The sequence below is a fragment of the Mobula hypostoma genome, chromosome 3 (genome assembly GCF_963921235.1).
Source record: "Mobula hypostoma chromosome 3, sMobHyp1.1, whole genome shotgun sequence".
Taxonomy (NCBI): Eukaryota; Metazoa; Chordata; class Chondrichthyes; order Myliobatiformes; family Myliobatidae; genus Mobula; species Mobula hypostoma.
Genome location: NC_086099.1, coordinates 140,773,388 through 140,796,021, shown reverse-complemented (window position 1 = coordinate 140,796,021; position 22,634 = coordinate 140,773,388). Strand labels below are relative to the sequence as shown.

Sequence of the window (22,634 nt, the reverse complement as noted above, 5' to 3'; positions counted from 1 at the left end):
TCAATGTTCGTCGTCAGCCGGGTCACACTGTCCATGAACTCCCTGTTGGTTGTCTCCATACACTCCAGTATTTGTTTTTTTTTGTTTTAAGTCCTCCCGCGCGAGAGCCAAGAGCAATTCCTTCTAAATTTTTCTACTCTGTAACTGGACAAACACGCACCGTTTCCTCTTCGCTTGTTTTCTGTGTGTCCTGCGCATGCCCAGTAGGAGGAGATTCGCCCAAATATCCGTCTAATGTGGACAGAGATATTTTGAAAAACGCTTAGCCTGGGCGCCTGTTGTTTTTACTCGAAACCGGCGTTTTCAAAATTATCCGACGTAGCGGGGACGTAGCCTGAGCCATGTCATCTGCAGAAATTCTCTGATGACTCAGCAATTGTTGGGTGTATAAATGGAGGAGGGGAGGATGAATACAGAGCCCTTGTGGAGGACTTTATCAAATGGTGTGTTGAACCATCTGCAGCTCAACATGGATTGAGGAAGACTAAACCTGTACTGCTCCTTGTTCTATTGATGGTGAGGACATGGATGTGGTGAGGACTTACAAGTACCTGGGTGCACCTAGATGGCAGACTTGAGTGGAACACCAACACAGAGTCTGTGTACAAGAAGGGCCAGAGTCACCTTTACTTCCTGAGGAGACTGTGGTCCTTTGGAGTATGTAGGCCTTTCCTTCACATGTTGTACCAGTCTGTTGTTGCCAGTACAATCTTCTATGCCGTATGTGTGCTGGGACAATGGCATCAACATGGGTGATGCCAACAGGTTTAATAAACTAATTAGAAAGGCTGACTCTGTTGTAGGAGTCAAATTGGGTACGCTAGAGGCAGTGGTAAAACAAAGGATCCTATGGAAAATACTGCCAATTCTAGACAATGTTTCTCACCCTCTGCATGCTACCTTAGCTGAACAGAGGAGCAGTTTTAGTAATAGACTAAGACAGCTGTGCTGCTCCAAAGAGCACTATATGAGGTCATTCTTACCCTCAACCAATAGGCTTTACAATGAGTCAAGCTAGAACCACTGAAGTGATGACCCCCTCCTGTTATACTGTTTGAGGTAACTTATTTTTAAATCTTTCTTATTTCTCTTTGTACATTTGTATATCTGTGCACTTGTAATGCTACTGTGACACTGTCATTCCCTTTGGGATCAATAAAGTATCTATCTATCTATCATCTGTCTAATAAGTATTTTGCATCAGTCTTCACTGTAGAAGACACAAGCAGTATGCCAGAAATCTGGGAGGGTCACGGGGCAGAAGTGCGAGTAGTTGCTATTACTAAGGAGGAGGTGCTTGCGAAGCTGTCAGGTTTGAAGGTACATAAGTCACCTGGACCAGATGGACTACACTCCAGAGTTCTGAAAGAGGTAGCAGAAGAGATTGTGGAGGCATTGGTAGTGATCTTTTAAGAATTGCTAGATTCTGCAATGTTTTATGAGGACTAAGAAATGGCAGAGCAGACTCGATGGGGCAAATGGCTTAATTCTGCTCCTACATCTTGTGGTCTTATGGACTGGAAACTTGCTAAATCCACTCCACTCTTTAAAAAGGGAGGAAGGTAAAAAAATGTAAATTATAGGCCAGTTAGCTTTACTTCAGTAGTTAGGAAGATGTTGGAGTCTATTATGAAGGATTTAGTTTCATGGTAATATTTTAATTATTTTCCTTAAGTGGAAAATATGCCTGACAAATGTTTTGGAATTATTTGGAGAAATAACAGGCAGAGTAAACAAAAGAGAGTGGATTTTGAAAATGACTTTGACAAAGTGCTGCATATGAGGCTGCTTAACAAGATAAGATCCCATGGTATTACAGGAAAGCTGCTAACATAGATAGAAGATTGGCATGAGGCAAAGAGTGGAAATAAAGGGGGCCTTTTCTTGTTGGCAGTTGGTGACTAGGGGTGCTCTACAGGGTTGATGTTTTCACATTATATGTCAATGATTTGGATGTCAGAATTGATGGCTTTGCGGCCAGTTTTCCAGACAATGCAAAGCTAGGTGGAGGGTTAGGTAGTATTGAGGAAGAGGGGAGTCATCAGAAGAACTTAGACAGATTAGGAGAGTGGACAAAGAGGTAGCAGATGGAATATAGTGTGGGGAAGATTGGGGTCATGCATTTTGGTAGAAATAATAAAGCTGTAGATTACTATCTAAATGGGGAGAAAATTCAAAACTCTGATGTGCAAAGGGACTTGGGAATCCTCATGCAGGATTCTTTAAAGGTTAACTTGCAGGTTGAATCAGTAGTAATGAAGGCAAATGCAAGGTCTAGCGTACAAAAGCAAGGATGTAACACTGAGGCTTTATAAGGCATTAGTCAGACTGCACTTAGAGTGTTATGAGCAGTTTTGGACCCCTTAACTAAAAAAGATGTGCTGGCATTGCAGAAGGTCTAGAGAAGATCCTTGAGAATGATTCTGGGAATTAAAAAGTTAATGTAAGAAGAGCGTTTGATGTCTCTGGGCCTGGCCAAGGTTTAGTGGATGTGGAGGGGATGTTTCCTAAAGTGGGGGAGTCTAGGACCAGAGGGCACAGACGCAGAATAGAGGGACGTCCATTTAGAACGGCGATGAGGAGGAATTTCTTCAGCCAGAGGATGGTGAGTCTGTGGAATTAGTTGCCACGGGAAGCTATGGAGTCCAAATCATTGACTATATATAAAGTGGAGTTTGATCGGTTTTTAATTAGACACAGCATCAAAGGTTACATACAGAAGGCGGGAGAATGGGGTTGAGAGGGATAATCTGTGATGCAATAGTCATGATGGGCCAAACGATCTAATTCTGCTCCTTGTCTAATGGTCCTATCAGAGCTCACTGTCTGCATATTTCAGTAGTGAGCTCAACATTCAAAGATTCAATAGATTCAAAGTACGATTATTATCAAAGTACGTATCAATATACAACTCTCAGACTCTTCTTCCCACCAGACAGCCACAAAACAAAAATATGGAACCCATTCAAATAATAAATATCACCCCACCTCTCTATACTCACAACTAACATTCCTTCACTGCAAAGAACAGCATTAAACTTTTTAGTGGGGACTCTGTGAATATTGGACACAGTCCTGGACTATTGGTATTATTATTGAAAAAGTGAAGGTTTTTAAGACTAGAAGTCAAGCTATAAGGGCCGGCTGGTGGCGCAATGACATCAGTGCTGGACTCTGGAACAGAGGTTCCTGGGTTCGAACCCAGCCAGGTCTGCTCCCGAGTACGCTTTCCATCCATGCCGGGTTGAGTGTCAAGATTGCAACTCGACTTCATAAAACAAAGGAAAAAATACTGCAAACTGTCTGTGTGAGGAGTGGCACACCACACAGTCTCTCTCTCTCTTGCTCCAGGCCTTGTAAAGGCATGACAAAGACATTGTCCCAGCGACATCGCACACACACGGACACACGCATGCAGACGCACATGCACAGACACACACGCACACCAAAAAAAAAGTCAAGCTATAAGAATACAGACACAGTGTTGCAAATAGTTCAATGGCTTCACACATCTGGACAGAGTCAATGCACATAACTTTAAATGCTACTGCTCACTAACCAGCACATCACTTGCCTATGCTCATAGCAGCACACCCCATCACCTGCTCAACAATCCAAGAAACTTAGTTTTGCTGCATTTTTCAATGCGTGTAAATCTATATTAATGAGCAAAGTAATATCTGTGCAGGTATACATCAAGTTAATATCAAATAATGGTGGTTTTGTGTAAAACAGTGTAAGTCAATGAAGTGAAAGTTTTATACAAAATACTACACCTCTCTCATGTATCATGAGGAGTACTACATACCTCTCATGAATAGGATGAGTATTATTACATGTCTCTCATGTAGAGGAGAGGTTTACACAGACATGGACCAAACATGAGCAAATGGGATTAGCTTACATGGGCATCTTGGTCAACTTGGTCATGAGTTGGGTCAAAGGGCTTGTTTCATTGCTGCATTACACTATACTTCAGTTAAGACAAAACATTCTGTAAAATTCCTAACTTCTGTATATATTTTAAACCTAAGAAAGTCTGCAGATGCTGAAAATCCACAGGAGCGCACACAAAATGCTGGATGAACTCAGCATGTCGGGCAGCATCGGTGGAAATGAACAAACAGTCGATGTTTTGGGCCGAGATCCTTCTTTAGGATCAAGTCCTGGAGAAGGGTCTTGGCCCAAAATGTCAGCTGTTTATTCATTTCAATGCATGGAAAATAATAACAAATAAAAGCAATTATTCCTCCTCAATTATTTCAACAGTGCACAAGACTCTGAAAATTGAATCAAATCCCTCAACAGCAGTTAAATGTAGTGAATTGTAATAAAGCAAATTTGTCCATCCACACGTTATTCTAAACAGCACCTGGAAATGGCATTGAAGGCTTGACTTTGTGTGTTTATCAATTGGTTTCTTTTCACACCTGTTTAGCAATGTATGAACAAAGGATGAAGGTGCTTATGCTTATTCAATAAACATAGATAAGTAATGCTGATGGCATTTGTTGTTAAACGGGTTAGTCCCATTCCATAATTCAAAATGAAATATTTTCTAGCCAGTCTCCCACATTTCCAAAATGCTAGTAATATATAAAATTCAGTAATATGAACATTAAAAAAATCACCATTAAGATATTCAAAAACCAATCACGCAGCTCTTATCCTTCCACTATATCTCCAGATTAAGCAAAAAAAATCTCAATTTGTCTTTCTTTTACTGACAGGTGAATGTGTCCTTGAAGAATGAATGAGTAAGATTAATCTGCATCATATTTAACAACTGAATATGATCAGAGTCCATTACTCTTTTTTTTTACCATGTACAGTACATTACAGCTTTTTCTTCCCTATTGAAATATCAAACAATTTCTATTCAATCATTTCAGAACAACCAGGATACAGAAATCCACCCTCATTTTCCACTTTATTTTTTTACATTACTGCAATCTTATAAAAATGAGATTTTTTTCATCAGAATTGAAAAAAATGAATCTTCTTCTATGGTAATCAATGGATTCATTTGTGTTCTCATAGGCACGCAGTTGATAAGTGGCAAGTGGTTGGTGAAAGTACTACAATGAATAGCATAGAGAGACACAATCTCCAGATAGTCAAAATAAGAAATACATTTACTTCTGCTGTTCATTTTCTCAGTATTTTTATAGGGCTCTCTATAGAAGAGAGTGCTTATATTTTAACAAGAAATGGGTCAATCCCCAATTTTATAGTCAAATAAAAACCTGAGAGCACTGATCTACTGTTTTGTCTGAACACATTAGAAAGCAATTCTCATCTCATTCACTTTACAGATGAAGACCTGTGTGGGATTTTGAATACAAATCATTTCAGTTCAAAATTTGGCCCAACACCAAAGGAATTCCCAACCCTCCATGCAAAAAGAGATTCCTAAACGCTTACTATTATGGAAAGGATTACACATAGGCTTTTGTCTATGCTGTACTTAATCCGGTACTTAAAAACTTTTCCTTGTGGCAGTTTAGTTCTCATTTTTTAATGTTGCTCCTTATCTCCCCATCTCCTCTAATTTCTTGACTCTTTCATGTTTTATAAGATATTGTTCAGACCTAGAAATCAATGTGCAACAGCTGAAAAATACAGGAAATGTTAAGAACAAACCACTTAAACAACGAGAAATTATTTGAATAGTTTTCCCTGTTGCCTGACTGGAAGCCAGCTTGTTTGAGAGGGCATTGTACACAAAACTCACAGAAGGTGATTTGAGTAGAATGAGGGAAAACATGTAGGGGGCGGTGAGTTAGGAGATTGTAGATTGGACTGGATGTAATTTCAGTAGTGAAGTTGGGGCTGAATGGAGGCATAGAATGTGGCGGATCAAAGGCGGCATTTGTAGGCAGAACTTAAAACAATTTATCCAATACAACTGGCTTTTCCTGCTTTCCTTTAGTTGCAGATCCTGAAAAAGCCAGCCTGTTGCTGCTAAATCTAAAATTTGCTAAAATCTAAAATATTTAACCTCTTAACATGTGTAAAGCACTTGGCTCTGATTAAACCAGTGACCTGACACAAAGTGGATTGAAGTTCAGACATTGACCATATCTGCATTTATTCCTAACCCTTTTTTAAGGATTAAAATCTCCCTCAAGCGTGACATTAGTTTGTTATAACTACCATGCAAACAGAACATTACTGAAACCTTTTCCCCTGCATGTAACCGGTAACACTCATTTCCATCTCTGCATGTGTGATAATAGGCAAAACAAATTATATATAGTCATAAGAGATTGACTGAAGCTTGTCCATAGTAATTTTAATAGCCCGGAAATAACCTGAGGGAAAGAAACGAAAGGTGAAAGGTGAGCAAATGAAGTATTAGCTTGTGCAAAGCTATTATTTTGCAGCTTCTTCCAGTAGCATCTCTTAGACCATAGACATACCTCTTCACAGTACTTGAGATCAACTGATTTGCCATCACTGCGAACACAGTCCAACATTCGTGTTTTAATTCCATTCCCGCATACTGCTTTTTCACTCAACTGACAAGTGCTCCAATCTAGAAAACGGAAGATAATTGGCAGTCTCCAAAATAGATTTAACATACAGTACAAGACAAAAGGACTTTCTCCTGCCAAGGAAACCCATTAGCAGCTTTAACACTTCCCACACAGGTAGGTCTATCTTTGGAAAAAATACTGTATCGTGAAATGCAAATGATGGGACATTGCTCTCTTGAGGATTCATCATAGTGATTCCTGGCATTGGGGAATTGTAATATGAGGATAGATTCAGCAGGCAGGGGCTAAACAATCAAATTTAAAATTATCTCATTGAAAAATGTAGTATTTATATGGGCCTTTACAGGGTAGTTGCAAGAATGAAAAAAAAACTGCTAAAAAAATTCAGCCGTCAAGCAGCATTTGTGAAGGCAAAGGCATGGTTGATATTCTGGGGGAAGAGTACTGATGCAAGCTTATTTGTTGTTGAAGATTACAGCATCTACAGTCCTGTCTCCCTTTGCAAGGATGATGTTCACCTGGTTGAGGTGTCTAGAACTGGAGATGGCTCTCTTAAAAGAAAGGTCTGGCCACTCGGAGAGTAAGAAAAAATTCTTATTTAGATGGCAGTGAATCTTCAGAATTCTCCACTCCATTGAGCTGTGGGAAGCCTAGAACCTGTGTATTCCATACACAGATCAACAGATATTGGGTGTTTTGTGGGATATGAGATTAGCTGCTCAGGTGAAAGATCAGCCACAACCTTATTGAAGGGACTGAAGACCTATTCCTGCTTTGGCTTCTCATATTCTCATGTGGTAAATAGTTCCTACTGCTTCCCACATGTGGTAAATAGTTCCTACTGCTTCCCACATGTGGCCATTCATGGGCTTTGGACATTGCTGGCAAGATTGCCACTTATTCACCATCCCTAGTTGCCTGACAAGTGTCAACCACGTTAGTGGGCCAGGAGTCATCTTTTGGCTGGATCATGGTAGCATGGCAAATTTCAGATGGGATTTTATGATCCAGTAGTTTCATGATTACTTTTTTGAAGTTTTAGATTAGTTTAGTAATTTGAATTGGAAACTGTCATAGTGGGAATGGAACTCATATCTATGCATATTTGCTCGGGAAAGCTACAACGATATCTGTGAGCAACCAGCTTTATAACCATAAGCAGCCTTAGCCATTAGTACAGGCACACTGATCAGTGTTACCGCAATTCCTTTTGGTCCATTGCAGTGGATGCAATCGATCTAAAGCTTGCCCATAATCAGATCTCAAACAGATCATCATATTGCGGTACCAATTAGTTCCACAAGGACAAAGTTAAGCTAGGTGCCTCCTTGTAGAGACCTCAAATAGGTAGCAAAAGATCAAGATCTATCCAAAACAAAGAATCTTCAGTAACAGAAGGATCGTTCTTACTGAATCAGTTCCACTGAATACTTAAAAAACAACAAAGGTTATTACAGAAAAGAGTTAGAGATTCAGTTTTAAAGGTCAAAGTTCAAAGTAAATTTTATCTTCGAAGTACATATATGTCAGCATATACAACCTTGAGATTCATTTTCTTGTGGGCACACTGAACTAATCTTTGGAATAGTAATTATAACAGAATCAATGCATGACTACCAAACTAGGGCTTCCAACCAGAGTGCAGATCACAACAAAAGTGCAAATTCAAAAAGAAGAGAGAATAATATAAACACATAAGCGATAAATTGAGAATATGAGTTGAAGAATCCTTTAAAGTGAGTCCACTAGTTGTGGAAACATTTCAATGATGGGGCGACAGAAGCTGAGTGAAGTTATCCTCTTTGTTCAAGAACACAAGAAAATCTTCGGGCGCTGGAAATGCAAAGCAATACACACAAAACGCTGGAAGAAATCAGCAGGCCAGTCAGCACCAATGAAAAAGAGTAAGCAGTCGACTTTTTGGTCTGAGACCCTTCATTGGGTGCCTTTGTTCAAGAGCTTGATGGTTGAGGGGTGTTTGTTTTAACATGAGTTAATTTAATGGTTTATGGAAAAAAATCACACAACACAATTGATTAGCATAGTTCATGTAAAAGCATTTAAGGGACAAAAGTAGACAAGTCTGCTTAGTTGGCAGTGTAGAGAGAGCCTCAGTTACCTGTAACATTGTATGTGTAGTGAAAGCAGTTTCTGTTCAGATGACACGGCTCCGTGTCTGTTTCAGCTGGACAGGGCTTCCCTTTTGCAGACTGTCTTATTGGAACAGCTGACCGCTCTCGGGTGGCACTAGTGTTACACGGCTGAAACAAACAAAGTACACACGCGTTTTTGAACAATTCATGTTGAGGTCACCTCATGTGGGATTTAAGTGTCCTCTAAATAGAGCTTATATATTACATAAGAGAAAGAAGAGAGGTGTAATTTTTGCTTAATATCAGTTAACTTACTGTCGTGTACAAAGCTATACTTTGCTACAAGGACTGTCCTTTCAAGATAAAGTACAGAATAGACGACAATTACTTTCTTAATTAATGATGGTTTCTCAAGGATCTTGTCAACACAATGGTACTGCCTTGCTTTATTACTGAAATTAATTACAATATATCATTTGCTTTAGATAATAATTATAATAAGCAGGTTAGTGCTTTGATTACAGGTCCAATGTTGAGTGTAACCAATCACTGTCTTTTTACCAGGAGACACCTGCTCCAAGATGACCACTCAGACATAACACAATCATCAGGGCATGGCAACTTGCACTGCCTGGAACCCAATGGCATTTCTTCCGGGTCACAGAGGTAGTCTTCAACAAATTCGATGGGACCATCCACTGTGTTCTGCATACATCTAAATAACAGAAAAAAAATCACATTTACCTATGCTGAAGTCAGCCTTTGCTTGTTGTAATCCAAAATAGTAAGTAGGGTTATGTGATAATCTTATTTCATCAACCAGGTTATTATTCAGTGACCTAGTAATTTTACTGCTTGTGTATATTTTATCAGCATATTCAAAAATATAATGGTTATTTATACTTGAGAACTTTCTTTGGGGCCTCTCATCTTCATAACATGACATCCACATTTAATCCTCTGAGACATCAATGCTTTAATTGTAACAAGATCAACAGAAGATCCACATCTTCTCTTAAAATACTAATTCCCTTCCCAAATATGTCATTAGGAAGCTTGCAAATTAATTCCTCCACTTGCTGTCACTCAAGTAACACATAAAGGTCTGAAACCAAGATGCTAATTGAGATCTCGGTGTAAGTTATGGTTCAGTTGGTAGCAGCCTTGCTGAAGTCAGAAGGATTTGGGGTTGTGATCTACTTCAGAATGTTGAATAAAATATTGGGAGGTCCTAATGATGACAAAAAGCCTGAGGAGAGGGAGCCATATATAGTATCAGATACCTGGAAGCTCACGAAAGAACTCAAATGATTTAGCCATTTAGCAAGAGGAGAGAAAAGAGATAGATTTCCCATGTGGCAAATTCTGCATGATGGTCAAGGGCAGAAACCTTAGCTGACCTTTCCCTTCCCAATTCTTGGAATACTGAAATCCATCATTCACTTTAACACAAACACGAGGAATTCTGCAGATGCTGGTAATTCAAGCAACACACATCAAAGTTGCTGGTGAACGCAGCAGGCCAGGCAGCATCTCTAGGAAGAGGTACGGTCGATGTTTCGGGCTGAGACCCTTCGTCCTGATAAGGGTCTCGGCTTGAAACGTCGACTGCACCACTTCCTGGAGATGCTGCCTGGCCTGCTGCGTTCACCAGCAACTTTGATGTATGTTGTTCTCTTTAATGCCCTTTGTTTGGTCTGCAAACTTTGCAAAAAAGCCATCAATTCCATCATCCAAATCATTGGTATATAATGTAAAAAGAACCAGGCCTAGCACAGACCCCTGTGGAACTCCACTAGTCACTGGCAGCCAACCAGAAAAGGCTCCCTTTATTTCCATTCTTTGCTTCCTAACAGTCAGCTTTATCTATGCTAGGATCTTTTCTGTAATACCATGAGTTTGTAGCTTGTTAAGCAGTCTCATGTGTGGCACCTTGTCAAAGGCCTTTTGAATATGCAATACACAACATCAACTGTTTCTCTTTTGTCAATCCTGCTTGTCATTTCTTCAAAGAATTCCAACAGACTGTCAGGCAAGATATTCCCTTGAGCAAACCATGCTGACTGTGGCCTATTTTATCATGCGCTTCCAAGTATGCTGAAACCATATCTTTAACAATTGACTCCAACAAATTCAGAACCACTGAGATCAGACTAACTGGCCTATAATTTCCTTTCTTCTGCTTCTCTCCCTTCTTGAAGAGTGGAGTGACATTTGCAATTTTCCAGTCTTCTGAAACCATTCCAGAATCTAGTGATTCTTGAAAGATCATTGCTAATGCCTCCACAATCTCTTCAACCACATCTTTCAAAACCCTGGGCTGTACACTATCTGGTCTAGGTGACTCCTCTACCTTCAGGCCTTTTAGTTTCTCAAGAACCTTTTCCCTACTTATGGTAACTTCACACACTTTATGACCCCTGACACTGGAAACTTCCACAGTGAAGACTGTTGCAAAATACCGATTTAGTTCATTGGCTATTTCCTTGTCCTCCATTACTACCTCTCCAGCATCATTTTCTAGCTGTCTGATATCCACTTTTGCCCCTCTTTTTCACTTTATGTATCTGCAGAAACTTTTATCATCCCCTTTAATATTATTGGCTTGCTTAATTTTGTATTCTATCTTTAAATTCTTAATGACTTTTTTAGTTGCCTTCTCTTGGTATTTGAAAGCTTCCCAATCCCCTAAACTCCCACCAACTTTTGCTCTATTATATGCCCTCATGATACCACACAATCTCTAAGTCCTTGAATGAAACAAGTGATTACATTTGGCTTTACCTCACTTTTCGAGTCTGCACTCCTTTACCACAGTTTTCCTTCAGGTCCACAGTGCTCACTTTGCACACACTCCATGGCTCTGCTATCCACACGTACTGACTGCAGTCACTGTGGCAGGGAACAACTTCATATACCTACAATGATAATAACACATATCATATTGACTTCAATATCTGATACTTCACATTCGAACCACAAGAGTCTTCATTATTCAAACCCACTAGAAATGTTCCGAACTTCCAATTTTTGCTGTCTTCATGTTTTTTTTTGTAATTACACAATAGGTTCACAGCGAAGGGATGCCACTCAAAGCCCCTTTATTTCTTTTGGCAACATGATGGATAGGATCATTATTGCCACTATATTGGGTTTGATTCGAGAAGCCTTTAGATAAAGCCCAGGAGGAATATCAAAGATCAAAGGTGAGATAAAATATAAGATGACCTTGATAGATAGAGTGAGACAGTTAGCTACAATGCTTGACATCAGGTTCAGAATTAATGAAAATCTTGAGCGAAAAAAAATTGTGTAACACAGAAGTCATCTTTGGTCTATTGAAAATGGAACGAATATGTGAGAGGATATTGGGGGGGTTTGCTGTGAGATGGATGTAACAGCCAGCCGATACCAATGTAGGCATTTAGCAACTAAAGATCCTAAATTAAACTCAACTATCCTCCTCTAATCTCAAAAAAAAGATTTTAAAATTTTAATAAAAAGATTTTAAAAAAGTCTAGTAATCTGTCATTTAATTTGAAAAACACCTAATAAATATTTGCTCTGTGAAAAGGTGAAACAAATTGCAAATACCAGAAACTAATATTATTCAATTTTTGTTGCAGATATGCACTCTATCTGTTATTTTGCACCATTAATTCTCCTTAGTTGCTGCCTGCTATGCCCAGTTAATTCCTATACTCTTTACCTGTTTAATTAGAACACCAGAGTCTGCTCAGGATTAAAGCTTCATGCAACTGTGTTTCAACACGTGTTTTGAGATTGCCATCCAAAAGTTAAAATTTCAAAGTTCAAAGTACATTTATTATAAAAGTATATATACATTATACAACCTTGAGATTTGCCTCCTTACAGGCAGCCACAAAACAAAAGAGATCCCAAAAGAACTCATTAAAAAAAAAGATTGTCAAACACCCAACATGCAGAGAGCGAAAACAATAAAAGTAAGCAAATAGCATTCTCAACTGGATTCTTAAAAGTCTTTAAAGAGAATTCTTATCTTTGAAATGTTTAATGTTATATAAGTTAAGGTGGTTCCTGACTATATATCGACTCAACAGGATGTTAAGAGGCATTTTGACAGATGCAGACATCGACGGGGAATTGAGGGATATAAGCCTCATGCAGACAGATGCGTGGTTTAAATTAGCAACATTCTCAACACACATATGATGAGCCAAAGGGCCTGTTCCTGTGTTGTATTGTTCCATGTTCTGTCTGGTGACAAATGTAAAGATAATGTAACTGCATTCTCTCCTCTGACTGGACCATGACTCTGGATTTAGTCTACAAATACGGTTTTGGAGAGAAATATAAAATATTTAAGTCAGCCAAACTGCTAGAAGGATGCAACATATGAGACTAGTGGTAAATTATTCAGCATTTCTTTTAATCTTTTAAATGTTTAATGAATTGATGATTTGTTTTTAACTGCAGATATTAGTACAGGGGATCCATAGATTATGGATCACTTAATGTACAGAAATCAAACTTTACAAAATTCTCCCATACATTTATAAAGCATTTTTTTGAAGCTAGTTGTTGTAGTAATAATAATCATAGTAATAATATGTAGCATATTATTATGTCACAAACATATGTAATTCTGTTAAAAAGTACACATCACTGAAATGAAAGTACAACCTAGAAGAATGAAGAAATTATCACTATAGAAGAAAAAGTTAACCAATGGAAGAGCATGACCCTCCATGGAGGACATCCCCATGATCTGAGCAGACGAGATATTGACAAGTAAGCATCGAATGCTTGGCTCAGAGTTAGAGACCTCTTCCAAGAAACAGAGTGGTTCCTTGTGGCAATACAAGACCAGGTGGTCAACACAAAAAATTGTTAAAAATACATAATAAATGTCCAACAAATCCAGCATGATAAATGAAGAAAATGTCAAGATAAGAAACAATTCAGCACATTACAGGATCCTGCAGCAGTTTAACTCAATCTGATTACTTACACAGGCACAATCAATTGGTAAGATCATTTACCAGAATCTCACTTTAAAATACAAACTCATAAAAGACATCATGCCTTATTATAACTACAAGCCTGATCCAGTTTTAGACTCAGAGTCCTACAAATTATATCACAACTGATCCTTTATTACAGATGGGGCAATCCATAATAACCATCTGGATATAATATTATGGGATAAAAAAGCCAGAACAACTTACTTAATAGATAATAGGCACCCCAAACACACATAACATACAGATATCAAAAAGGGAAGAACACCAGAAATATGCTGAATTAAAAGAGGGATTTGAAAGAATATAGAAACATAGAAACATAGAAAATAGGTGCAGGAGTAGGCCATTCGGCCCTTCGAGCCTGCACCGCCATTTATTATGATCACGGCTGATCATCCAACTCAGAACCCTGCCCCAGCCTTCCCTCCATACCCCCTGACCCCCGTAGCCACAAGGGCCATATCTAACTCCCTCTTAAACACAGCCAATGAACTGGCCTCAACTGTTTCCTGTGGCAGAGAATTCCACAGATTCACCACTCTCTGTGTGAAGAAGTTTTTCCTAATCTCGGTCCTAAAAGGCTTCCCCTCTATCCTCAAACTGTGGCCCCTCGTTCTGGACTTCCCCAACTTCGGGAACAATCTTCCTGCATCTAGCCTGTCCAATCCCTTTAGGATTTTATACGTTTCAATCAGATCCCCCCTCAATCTTCTAAGTTCCAACGAGTACAAGCCCAGTTCATCCAGTCTTTCTTCATATGAAAGTCCTGCCATCCCAGGAATCAATCTGGTGAACCATCTTTGTACTCCCTCTATGGCAAGGATGTCTTTCCTCAGATTAGGGGACCAAAACTGCACACAATACTCCAGGTGTGGTCTCACCAAGGCCTTGTACAACTGCAGTAGTACCTCCCTGCTCTTGTACTCGAATCCTCTCGCTATAAATGCCAGCATACCATTCGCCTTTTTCACCGCCTGCTGTACCTGCATGCCCACTTTCAATGACTGGTGTATAATGACACCCAGGTCTCGTTGCACCTCCCCTTTTCCTAATTGGCCACCATTCAGATAATAATCTGTTTTCTTATTTTTGCCACCAAAGTGAATAACTTCACATTTATCCACATTAAATTGCATCTGCCATGAATTTGCCCACTCACCCAACCTATCCAAGTCACCCTGCATCCTCTTAGCATCCTCCTCACAGCTAACACTGCCACCCAGCTTCGTGTCATCCGCAAACTTGGAGATGCTGCATTTAATTCCCTCATCCTAGTCAAAAATATATATTGTAAACAACTGGGGTCCCAGCACTGAGCCTTGCGGTACCCCACTAGTCACCGCCTGCCATTCTGAAAAGGTCCCGTTTATTCCTACTCTTTGTTTCCTGTCTGCTAACCAATTCTCCACCCACACCAATACCTTACCCCCAATACTGTGTGCTTTAAGTTTGCACACTAATCTCCTGTGTGGGACCTTGTCAAAAGCCTTTTGAAAATCCAAATATACCACATCCACTGGTTCTCCCCTATCCAGTCTACTAGTTACATCCTCAAAAAATTCTATGAGATTCGTCAGACATGATTTTCCTTTCACAAATCCATGCTGACTTTGTCCGATGATTTCACCGCTTTCCAAATGTGCTGTTATCACATCCTTGATAACTGACTCCAGCAGTTTCCCCACCACCGACGTTAGGCTAACCGGTCTATAATTCCCCGGTTTCTCTCTCCCTCCTTTTTTAAAAAGTGGGGTTACATTGGCCACCCTCCAATCCTCAGGAACTGGTCCAGAATCTAACGAGTTTTGAAAAATTATCACTAATGCATCCACTATTTCTTGGGATACTTCCTTAAGCACTCTAGGATGCAGACCATCTGTCCCTGGGGATTTATCTGCCTTCAATCCCTTCAATTTACCTAACACCACTTCCCTACTAACATGTATTTCGCTCAGTTCCTCCATCTCACTGGACCCTCTATCCCCTACTATTTCTGGAAGATTATTTATGTCCTCCTTAGTGAAGACAGAACCAAAGTAATTATTCAATTGGTCTGCCATGTCCTTGCTCCCCATAATCAATTCACCTGTTTCTGTCTGCAGGGGACCTACATTTGTCTTTACCGGTCTTTTCCTTTTTACATATCTATAAAAGCTTTTACAGTCCGTTTTTATGTTCCCTTCCAGTTTTCTCTCATAATCTTTTTTCCCCTTCCTAATTAAGCCCTTTGTCCTCCTCTGCTGAACTCTGGATTTCTCCCAGTCCTCAGGTGAGCCACTTTCTCTGGCTAATTTGTATGCTTCTTCTTTGGAATTGATACTATCCCTAATTTCTCTTGTCAGCCACGGGTGCACTACCTTCCTTGATTTATTCTTTTGCCAAACTGGGATGAACAATTGTTGTAGTTCATCCATGCAACCTTTAAATGCTTGCCATTGCATATCCACCGTCAATCCTTTAAGTGTCATTTGCCAGTCTATCTTAGCTAATTCACGTCTCATACCTTCAAAGTTACCCCTCTTTAAGTTCAGAACCTTTGTTTCTGAATTAACTATGTCACTCTCCATCTTAATGAAGAATTCCACCATATTATGGTCACTCTTACCCAAGGGGCCTCTCACGACAAGATCGCTAATTAACCCTTCCTCATTGCTCAAAACCCAGTCCAGAATAGCCTGCTCTCTAGTTGGTTCCTCGACATGTTGGTTCAAAAAACCATCCCGCATACATTCCAAGAAATCCTCTTCCTCAGCACCTTTACCAATTTGGTTCACCCAATCTACATGTAGATTGAAGTCACCCATTATAACTGCTGTTCCTTTATTGCACACATTTCTAATTTCCTGTTTAATACCATCTCCGACCTCACTACTACTGTTAGGTGGCCTGTACACAACTCCCACCAGCGTCTTCTGCCCCTTAGTGTTACGCAGCTCTACCCATATCGATTCCACATCTTCCCGGTTTATGTCCTTCCTTTCTATTGCATTAATCTCTTCTTTAACCAGCAACGCCACCCCACCTCCCCTTCCTTCATGTCTATCCCTCCTGAATATTGAATATCCCTGAACGTTGAGCTCCCATCCCTGGTCACCCTGGAGCCATGTCTCTGTGATCCCAACTATATCATAATCATTAATAACAATCTGCACTTTCAATTCATCCACCTTATAACGAATGCTCCTTGCATTGACACACAAAGCCTTCAGGCTCTCTTTTACAACACTCTTAGCCCTTATACAATTATGTTGAAAAGTGGCCCTTTTTAATGCTTGCCCTGGATTTGTCGGCCTGCCACTTTCACTTTTCTCCTTAGTACTTTTTGCTTCTACCCTCACTTTACACCCCTCTGTCTCTCTGCACTGGTTCCCATCCCCCTGTTGTGAACTAACCTCCTCACGCCTAGCCTCTTTAATTTGATTCCCACTCCCCAACCATTCTAGTTTAAAGTCACCTCAGTAGCCCCCGCTAATCTCCCTGCCAGGATATTGGTCCCCCTAGGATTCAAGTGTAACCCGTCCTTTTTGTACAGGTCACGCCTGCGCCAAAAGAGGTCCCAATGGAACGTGAACAGTGTATGCATTGTCCCAGTAGTAATATCTACAACTGGTATCATCCCCCAAGTTATTACACAATAGCATTAAACAATTAGGCTTATACAGCAATATTTATGTAAATCTTTGGAATGTCACAATACTAGACACCACTATAATAGTTCAAAAGTTCCTAGCAATTGAGAAATGAGTGTGTTTGGCTATGCCAGTAACTCAGGTTTACCAGCTTGAACTGAGATAAAGTAAATATATTAGAATAAGAATAATATTTTGTGGTATTCATTAATGACTGGATAGAGTACATACCCCATTAGTTTAATTATGGGTAGTACAATATTAGAATTCAATGAAATGGAAGAATTATAACAAGTGATGTAGTGTCATGGGTATCAATAGAAAATAGATGTTTCTGACATGCAGAGAAATCGGCTGATGGATAGTTTGCAGGGACCTGGAGATCCCTTACATATTCTAACCTGATAATGTATCTGTACTCGAAAGTCCCGTGTAACTAGTAGTTCATGTTTGGTAGTAGCACCGTTTGTTTTTCTTTTAATAGGAGGAGTGAATCAGTAACAGCCGATAATTGAAAATGACAGATTTACTGATCTGGAAATCTCAAACAAAAACAGAAAATGATGTTGATAATCAACAGACACGACAATAATGTGTAGATAGAAAAATAATTATGTTTTGTGGCAATGGCAACAGTAGAGGTGAAGGATCATTGACCTGAAATGTTAGTTCTGTTACTCTTTCCATATTTGTTACTTAACTTGCTGATTATTATTTAACTTATTGGTCTGGATTTGAAGTTGGATTGGTGGTGACAATGCTAGCAGTTGTATTCATTGTACCACAGAATTCTGCAACAGAATGATAGCTCATGTACTGTCAAGTATGGAAATTGTGAAGTTGCTACAGTATGGTGCACTGCTGTAACCATCTTCAGTGCTCCTGGAGTATTACTTAATACTTTGGTCCTCATATTTAAGAAATAAAATGCTGGTATCAGAGGCAGTCCAAAAGAGATTCATTGAGCACATTACTATGATGAAAAGGTTGCCTTATCATGAGCAGCAAAAAAAAAAGATCTACAGGCATATCCACTGTAGTTAATGAGGGGTGATCTTGTAGAAATGCATAGCAATGCATTCTTATAGAGAAACAATGTAGCTTACACTGTGACCAACAGAAAATGAGTAAGGGAAATTAGCCCATCAAACACAAGTAGACACAGACACACACACAGGCATAGACCCACAGAGTGACATGTGCAAATAGTTTAATTCAAACCAAGATAAGTCAATAATGCCAATGCTTAATTACACATGAATGTGGACAAACAGTAAGGCCGAATTACTATATAAAGATTTAACAGTGGATTGTACTGGCTTACCTGAGCCTGTTTTGAATACACGAGTCATCAAAGCAGTGGCACAAAAAAGATACAAAGAATTATTATTATTCAATTTAGTCATTCATTGTTTCGAAAATTCAATACTGTTCTAAATGAAATAATATAAGTTATAATTTCTAGTAATTTTAAAAATAGATCAATATATATTTGTGTTCTTACATAATGGGCGTTTTAGCCTTGTAATTCAAATATCATCAATTTTAAATTTGTTGATTTTTGCCAACTCCATTTAATATCAAGGTCAAAATTTTAGAACCTTTGTTGTGCGCTCAATACTTTGGCTGCAATGAGACATGTGGGACATAAACCACAATGGGCCAAAGTTTCAATATTCTCTGTCACTGTAGGCGACATTGTGAAATGCCTGTCACCACCCATTACAAGATCAGAGGTGCAGGATTGTGGAAGGGACACCATTTGGCTGGCATCGACCTGGCTTAATTGCTAAGAGTCATGCCTGCCAATATTTTCTAGGTCACTTTTTTTCTTTATTTGACAAACTATGTTTTACTCCCATTAAGTAAAGCTCCTTTTGCATATGTTCAGACAAATGGGTGCCATTGTGCGTACCTGCAGGTCTTCCTCTTTCGGGAGTAGACGGAGGAGGTACACTGGATCTGTTAAGACCATTGGTCATGAGAAACTGTATTATTCACTCCTTGTCCTATGCTTTGTCATTCTTATTAGATCAACTAGTGCTTTTTTTTCCCCCATCCAACATAAAGACATAACATATCATAGTCTAGATTTTCATTGGAGCTTTTCTATTAGAATCCCATTGAAAATATTACGTTTGCAAGTCTCTTTTCCTTTCTTGTTTTGCCAACTGCTTTAATAGAAATGAATTCTGTTGTATTGTTTCAAAGGTTTTCATTTCAAATTGATTTTCAGTTCTCATGCAAGTTATCAGCTTTCAGTCTCTTTGTTACCTCGATTTACTGAGATCCAGCTAACTACGGAGTCGAAACATATAAAAAATGCTATAACCTACTTTTTATATAACATGCCAATTGTAATGATATTTAAATGAATTTTTTAAATCTCTTTTAATCATGACAATATCTGTACCCGCTCTTTAAAAAAAATCTATAAATTCATAAGTTGCCTACCTTTTTCTAGAAAATGAAAAATAATTTAACTGGGGAGAAAGGTGTATATTTGGTATTTTGTGTCCTTGTGTATAAAGTTACTATGTGGTGTTTATAATTGGAAGATTTAGCACAGGTTGACAGTTTCAGATTTAAATACGTTTTCTTCCATAGTGTTTACACAGACAGGAAATCAACTTCTCCTTTTTCACTCCAGCTAACATTTGCCTCCCAGCTGCCCATTTTAATGAGACTTCACCGAACACATCTGTCTAATGAGTCTCCAAGGTACAAAACTAGATTGGACTTATGAAAGAAGTTGATATGATTTTTTAAAGCACACACTATGCAGTCATTTATTCTCTTTTTGCTCTACCTAGAGATGATCTTTTAAATAAAAGATTTGGACATGAAACCCCTTGTGAAGCATGCTTTAACTGACTTGTTTTATCGATTTGTTGATAGCCACACAAATGTTGTGGCCTTGACCTTTCTACTGCCAGCATAGCATTCTGCACATTGCTCTAAATAGAATCAGAAGCAAGGCCTGAATAACAGAACAAAAAAAGCTATATATTTTTTTTAAATTTTCTGGGATATTTGGATACACTTCTTTGCCTCTGTCTACTTGATCATATACTTTCAGCAGTATGGGAGTGGGTGAATTAAGTACTGAGAATCAAGTAGGGATACATGGCCTGCTCTCAACTTATCATCAAAGTCTCCTTCATGAAAATGCCATGAGGCACCAAGGAATGGTTGTCTGTAAGGATGAAGTTGTATTATCGAATTTGAATATGTCCCTCCTCTCTGTTCATGTTACTATGTGCCTGTTCTGCAATCACTATTGGCCAGCTTCAGCTGAGATATCATTGAAATGAAAAATGCCATTTAATCAAAAATAAAGTTATATTATTCTCTTGCATCACTGCATTTCTATTGGAGTCTCAGACTCTACCAACATCAAGAGATTCAGAAGTAAATTTAAAATGTTCACAATATTTCATAATTCTTAATATTTATAACAAAAACATTATATTTGCCTGAATTTAAACTGCAGGGTTAAAGTTATACTGAACTTATAGCTTTCAGATAGGCTTAGAGTCAAATTCCAAACCCAATATAAATCTTACATGATCACATCTATGGTATTGGGAAATATCTAGTTATTGATGTAACAGCTGTTGTGGCTAATAGACGTTTAATTAGCTGTCAAGTTCACTGTCAACTTAGCAGTTACATCATCAAAACTTCCAAACATAACGGTAAAATCTACATTGTTTATAATTACCTGGTTGGCATGATCAAGCTTTGGACAAGGTCGTCCACCATTATATGGTTTCTCACGTAGCCACTTGGATCTGACCTTTACTCCACTGCCGCAGGATTTGCTACAGCGAGACCAATTAGACCACTCACTAAGCTTACAGTCGGATGGGCAGGGAATGACACAGGCTTCCTCTATGTATGCTGGCATCAGAGAAAACAATTGAAACAGTCATAAATGTATGATAGTGACCGCTCATATTATAAGAAATCAGAATGACATTCTGATGAAACCAGTTCAGTTATCGAATGCTTAATGTGAATGACAGCAGATCTCAAAAAAAAACAAAAAAAAGGGCAATAGTGGCATGTTCCACTCTCAGACACAAAAGACAGGAGTCAAGGTTAAATATAAGGCTGCGTGACCTACTCATGCATTTTCTGAGGCTCCATACTGATAGAAAGTATGGATTATATTTCTGGATATTGAAGCAATTGCTGTGTACATACATTTATTGATGCTTCTGGACACATCTTCAGTGATGTTCCTGGAATCATCGGGTGTTTCGGGTCTTTCAACATCATACAACCTCCTCCAGGTGACCCAGCCGGGGCCGATCAGACCCCAGCTTGTGTCCAGATGGTTAGCTACTTATGACTCCATGGCTCCCTCTTTTGAGCCACAGCCATCTTGAGGCCCTCTCTGCCGCATCGGTGGTACTGCGGATGGCTCTCTTCTTCTCTCCCTCAATGCCCAAATTGCTGAAGGCTCTAAATAAAGAATGGGCTACGAATCCCCTACAACCAACCTCCACTGGGAGACACCTCGCTCTCCATCCAGCCTGCTGACAGTTGCTGACCAGTCCTGCGTACTTGGAGAGCTATGTGAATTTAGGCAGCAGGGTAGTGCTGAAGTAAAACATCAGACATAATCTATTAAGTAGGAGCAGCTGTGACTGTCTGAATGTTCTATTCCCCGTTCTCCCATGTTCACTTTCATTGGCCAAAAGTGAAATTGAAAAATTAGAGCATAAGGCTAATTTCCACTGAGTTTGGCTAGCATCTCTTCAGAGTGGGGTGTGGTAAACGATATATATGCTGTAACTGGGTTACCTGTCTGGACAGGCCCCTCTGCTCCTGTGGATCCTCCCACAGACCCTGAATAAAGGCGATTGCGCCATTGCTCCTCCTCCTCAGTCCAGGGGCAGACACTCAGCATGATGGAGGTCACATTTTACAGCGAATAAAGGCCTCTCAGTATTTACTCTATTTCCAGTCTTTTGGAGTTATCGATGGTGCATCATGGGGTATGAGCAGTTTCATGGGATATCATACCATAAAATGAGTACCATGTTATTTTTGGACTTGAGATCAGATACATTGGTACCTTCATCCTTGGGTTCTGTGGAACTAATTTAATCTTCTTAAATACTCTTTTTATAACATAATCCTCATCAAGGCAACAGACTGAGAAAAACTATTGCCTCTTCAACTCCCTCTCAATTTCAAACAATTATAATAAATATTCTTTTTATTTGACGATCTCACTGGAGTCTATGTAATTTGATATGTGATGTTTAAATTCCTTGTATTGTTAACTCTTAACTGAAATCAGTTCTTGCAGAAAAATAGTTTCATCGAACTTTTAAGGCATTTTAAGTCAGATTTATTTACCTACTATATAATCCAATAATCCTTTTCTTTAAA

At 39.1% G+C, this 22,634-nt stretch overlaps 1 protein-coding gene across 2 annotated transcripts in view; it reads right to left on the bottom strand.

Annotated features, from left to right (window-relative positions):
• Positions 1–22,634, bottom strand: part of LOC134344277 (thrombospondin type-1 domain-containing protein 7A-like) — a 438,835-nt gene that overhangs the window by 45,795 nt on the left and 370,406 nt on the right. For both annotated transcript variants that reach the window (XM_063043785.1, XM_063043786.1), the window contains exons 14-18: positions 20,953–21,131; positions 11,378–11,511; positions 9,155–9,308; positions 8,620–8,761; positions 6,423–6,538 (exon numbers count right to left, since the gene is read on the bottom strand). In XM_063043785.1, the coding sequence (XP_062899855.1) occupies positions 6,423–6,538; positions 8,620–8,761; positions 9,155–9,308; positions 11,378–11,511; positions 20,953–21,131 (725 nt within the window). The remainder of the gene's footprint in view (positions 1–6,422; positions 6,539–8,619; positions 8,762–9,154; positions 9,309–11,377; positions 11,512–20,952; positions 21,132–22,634) is intronic.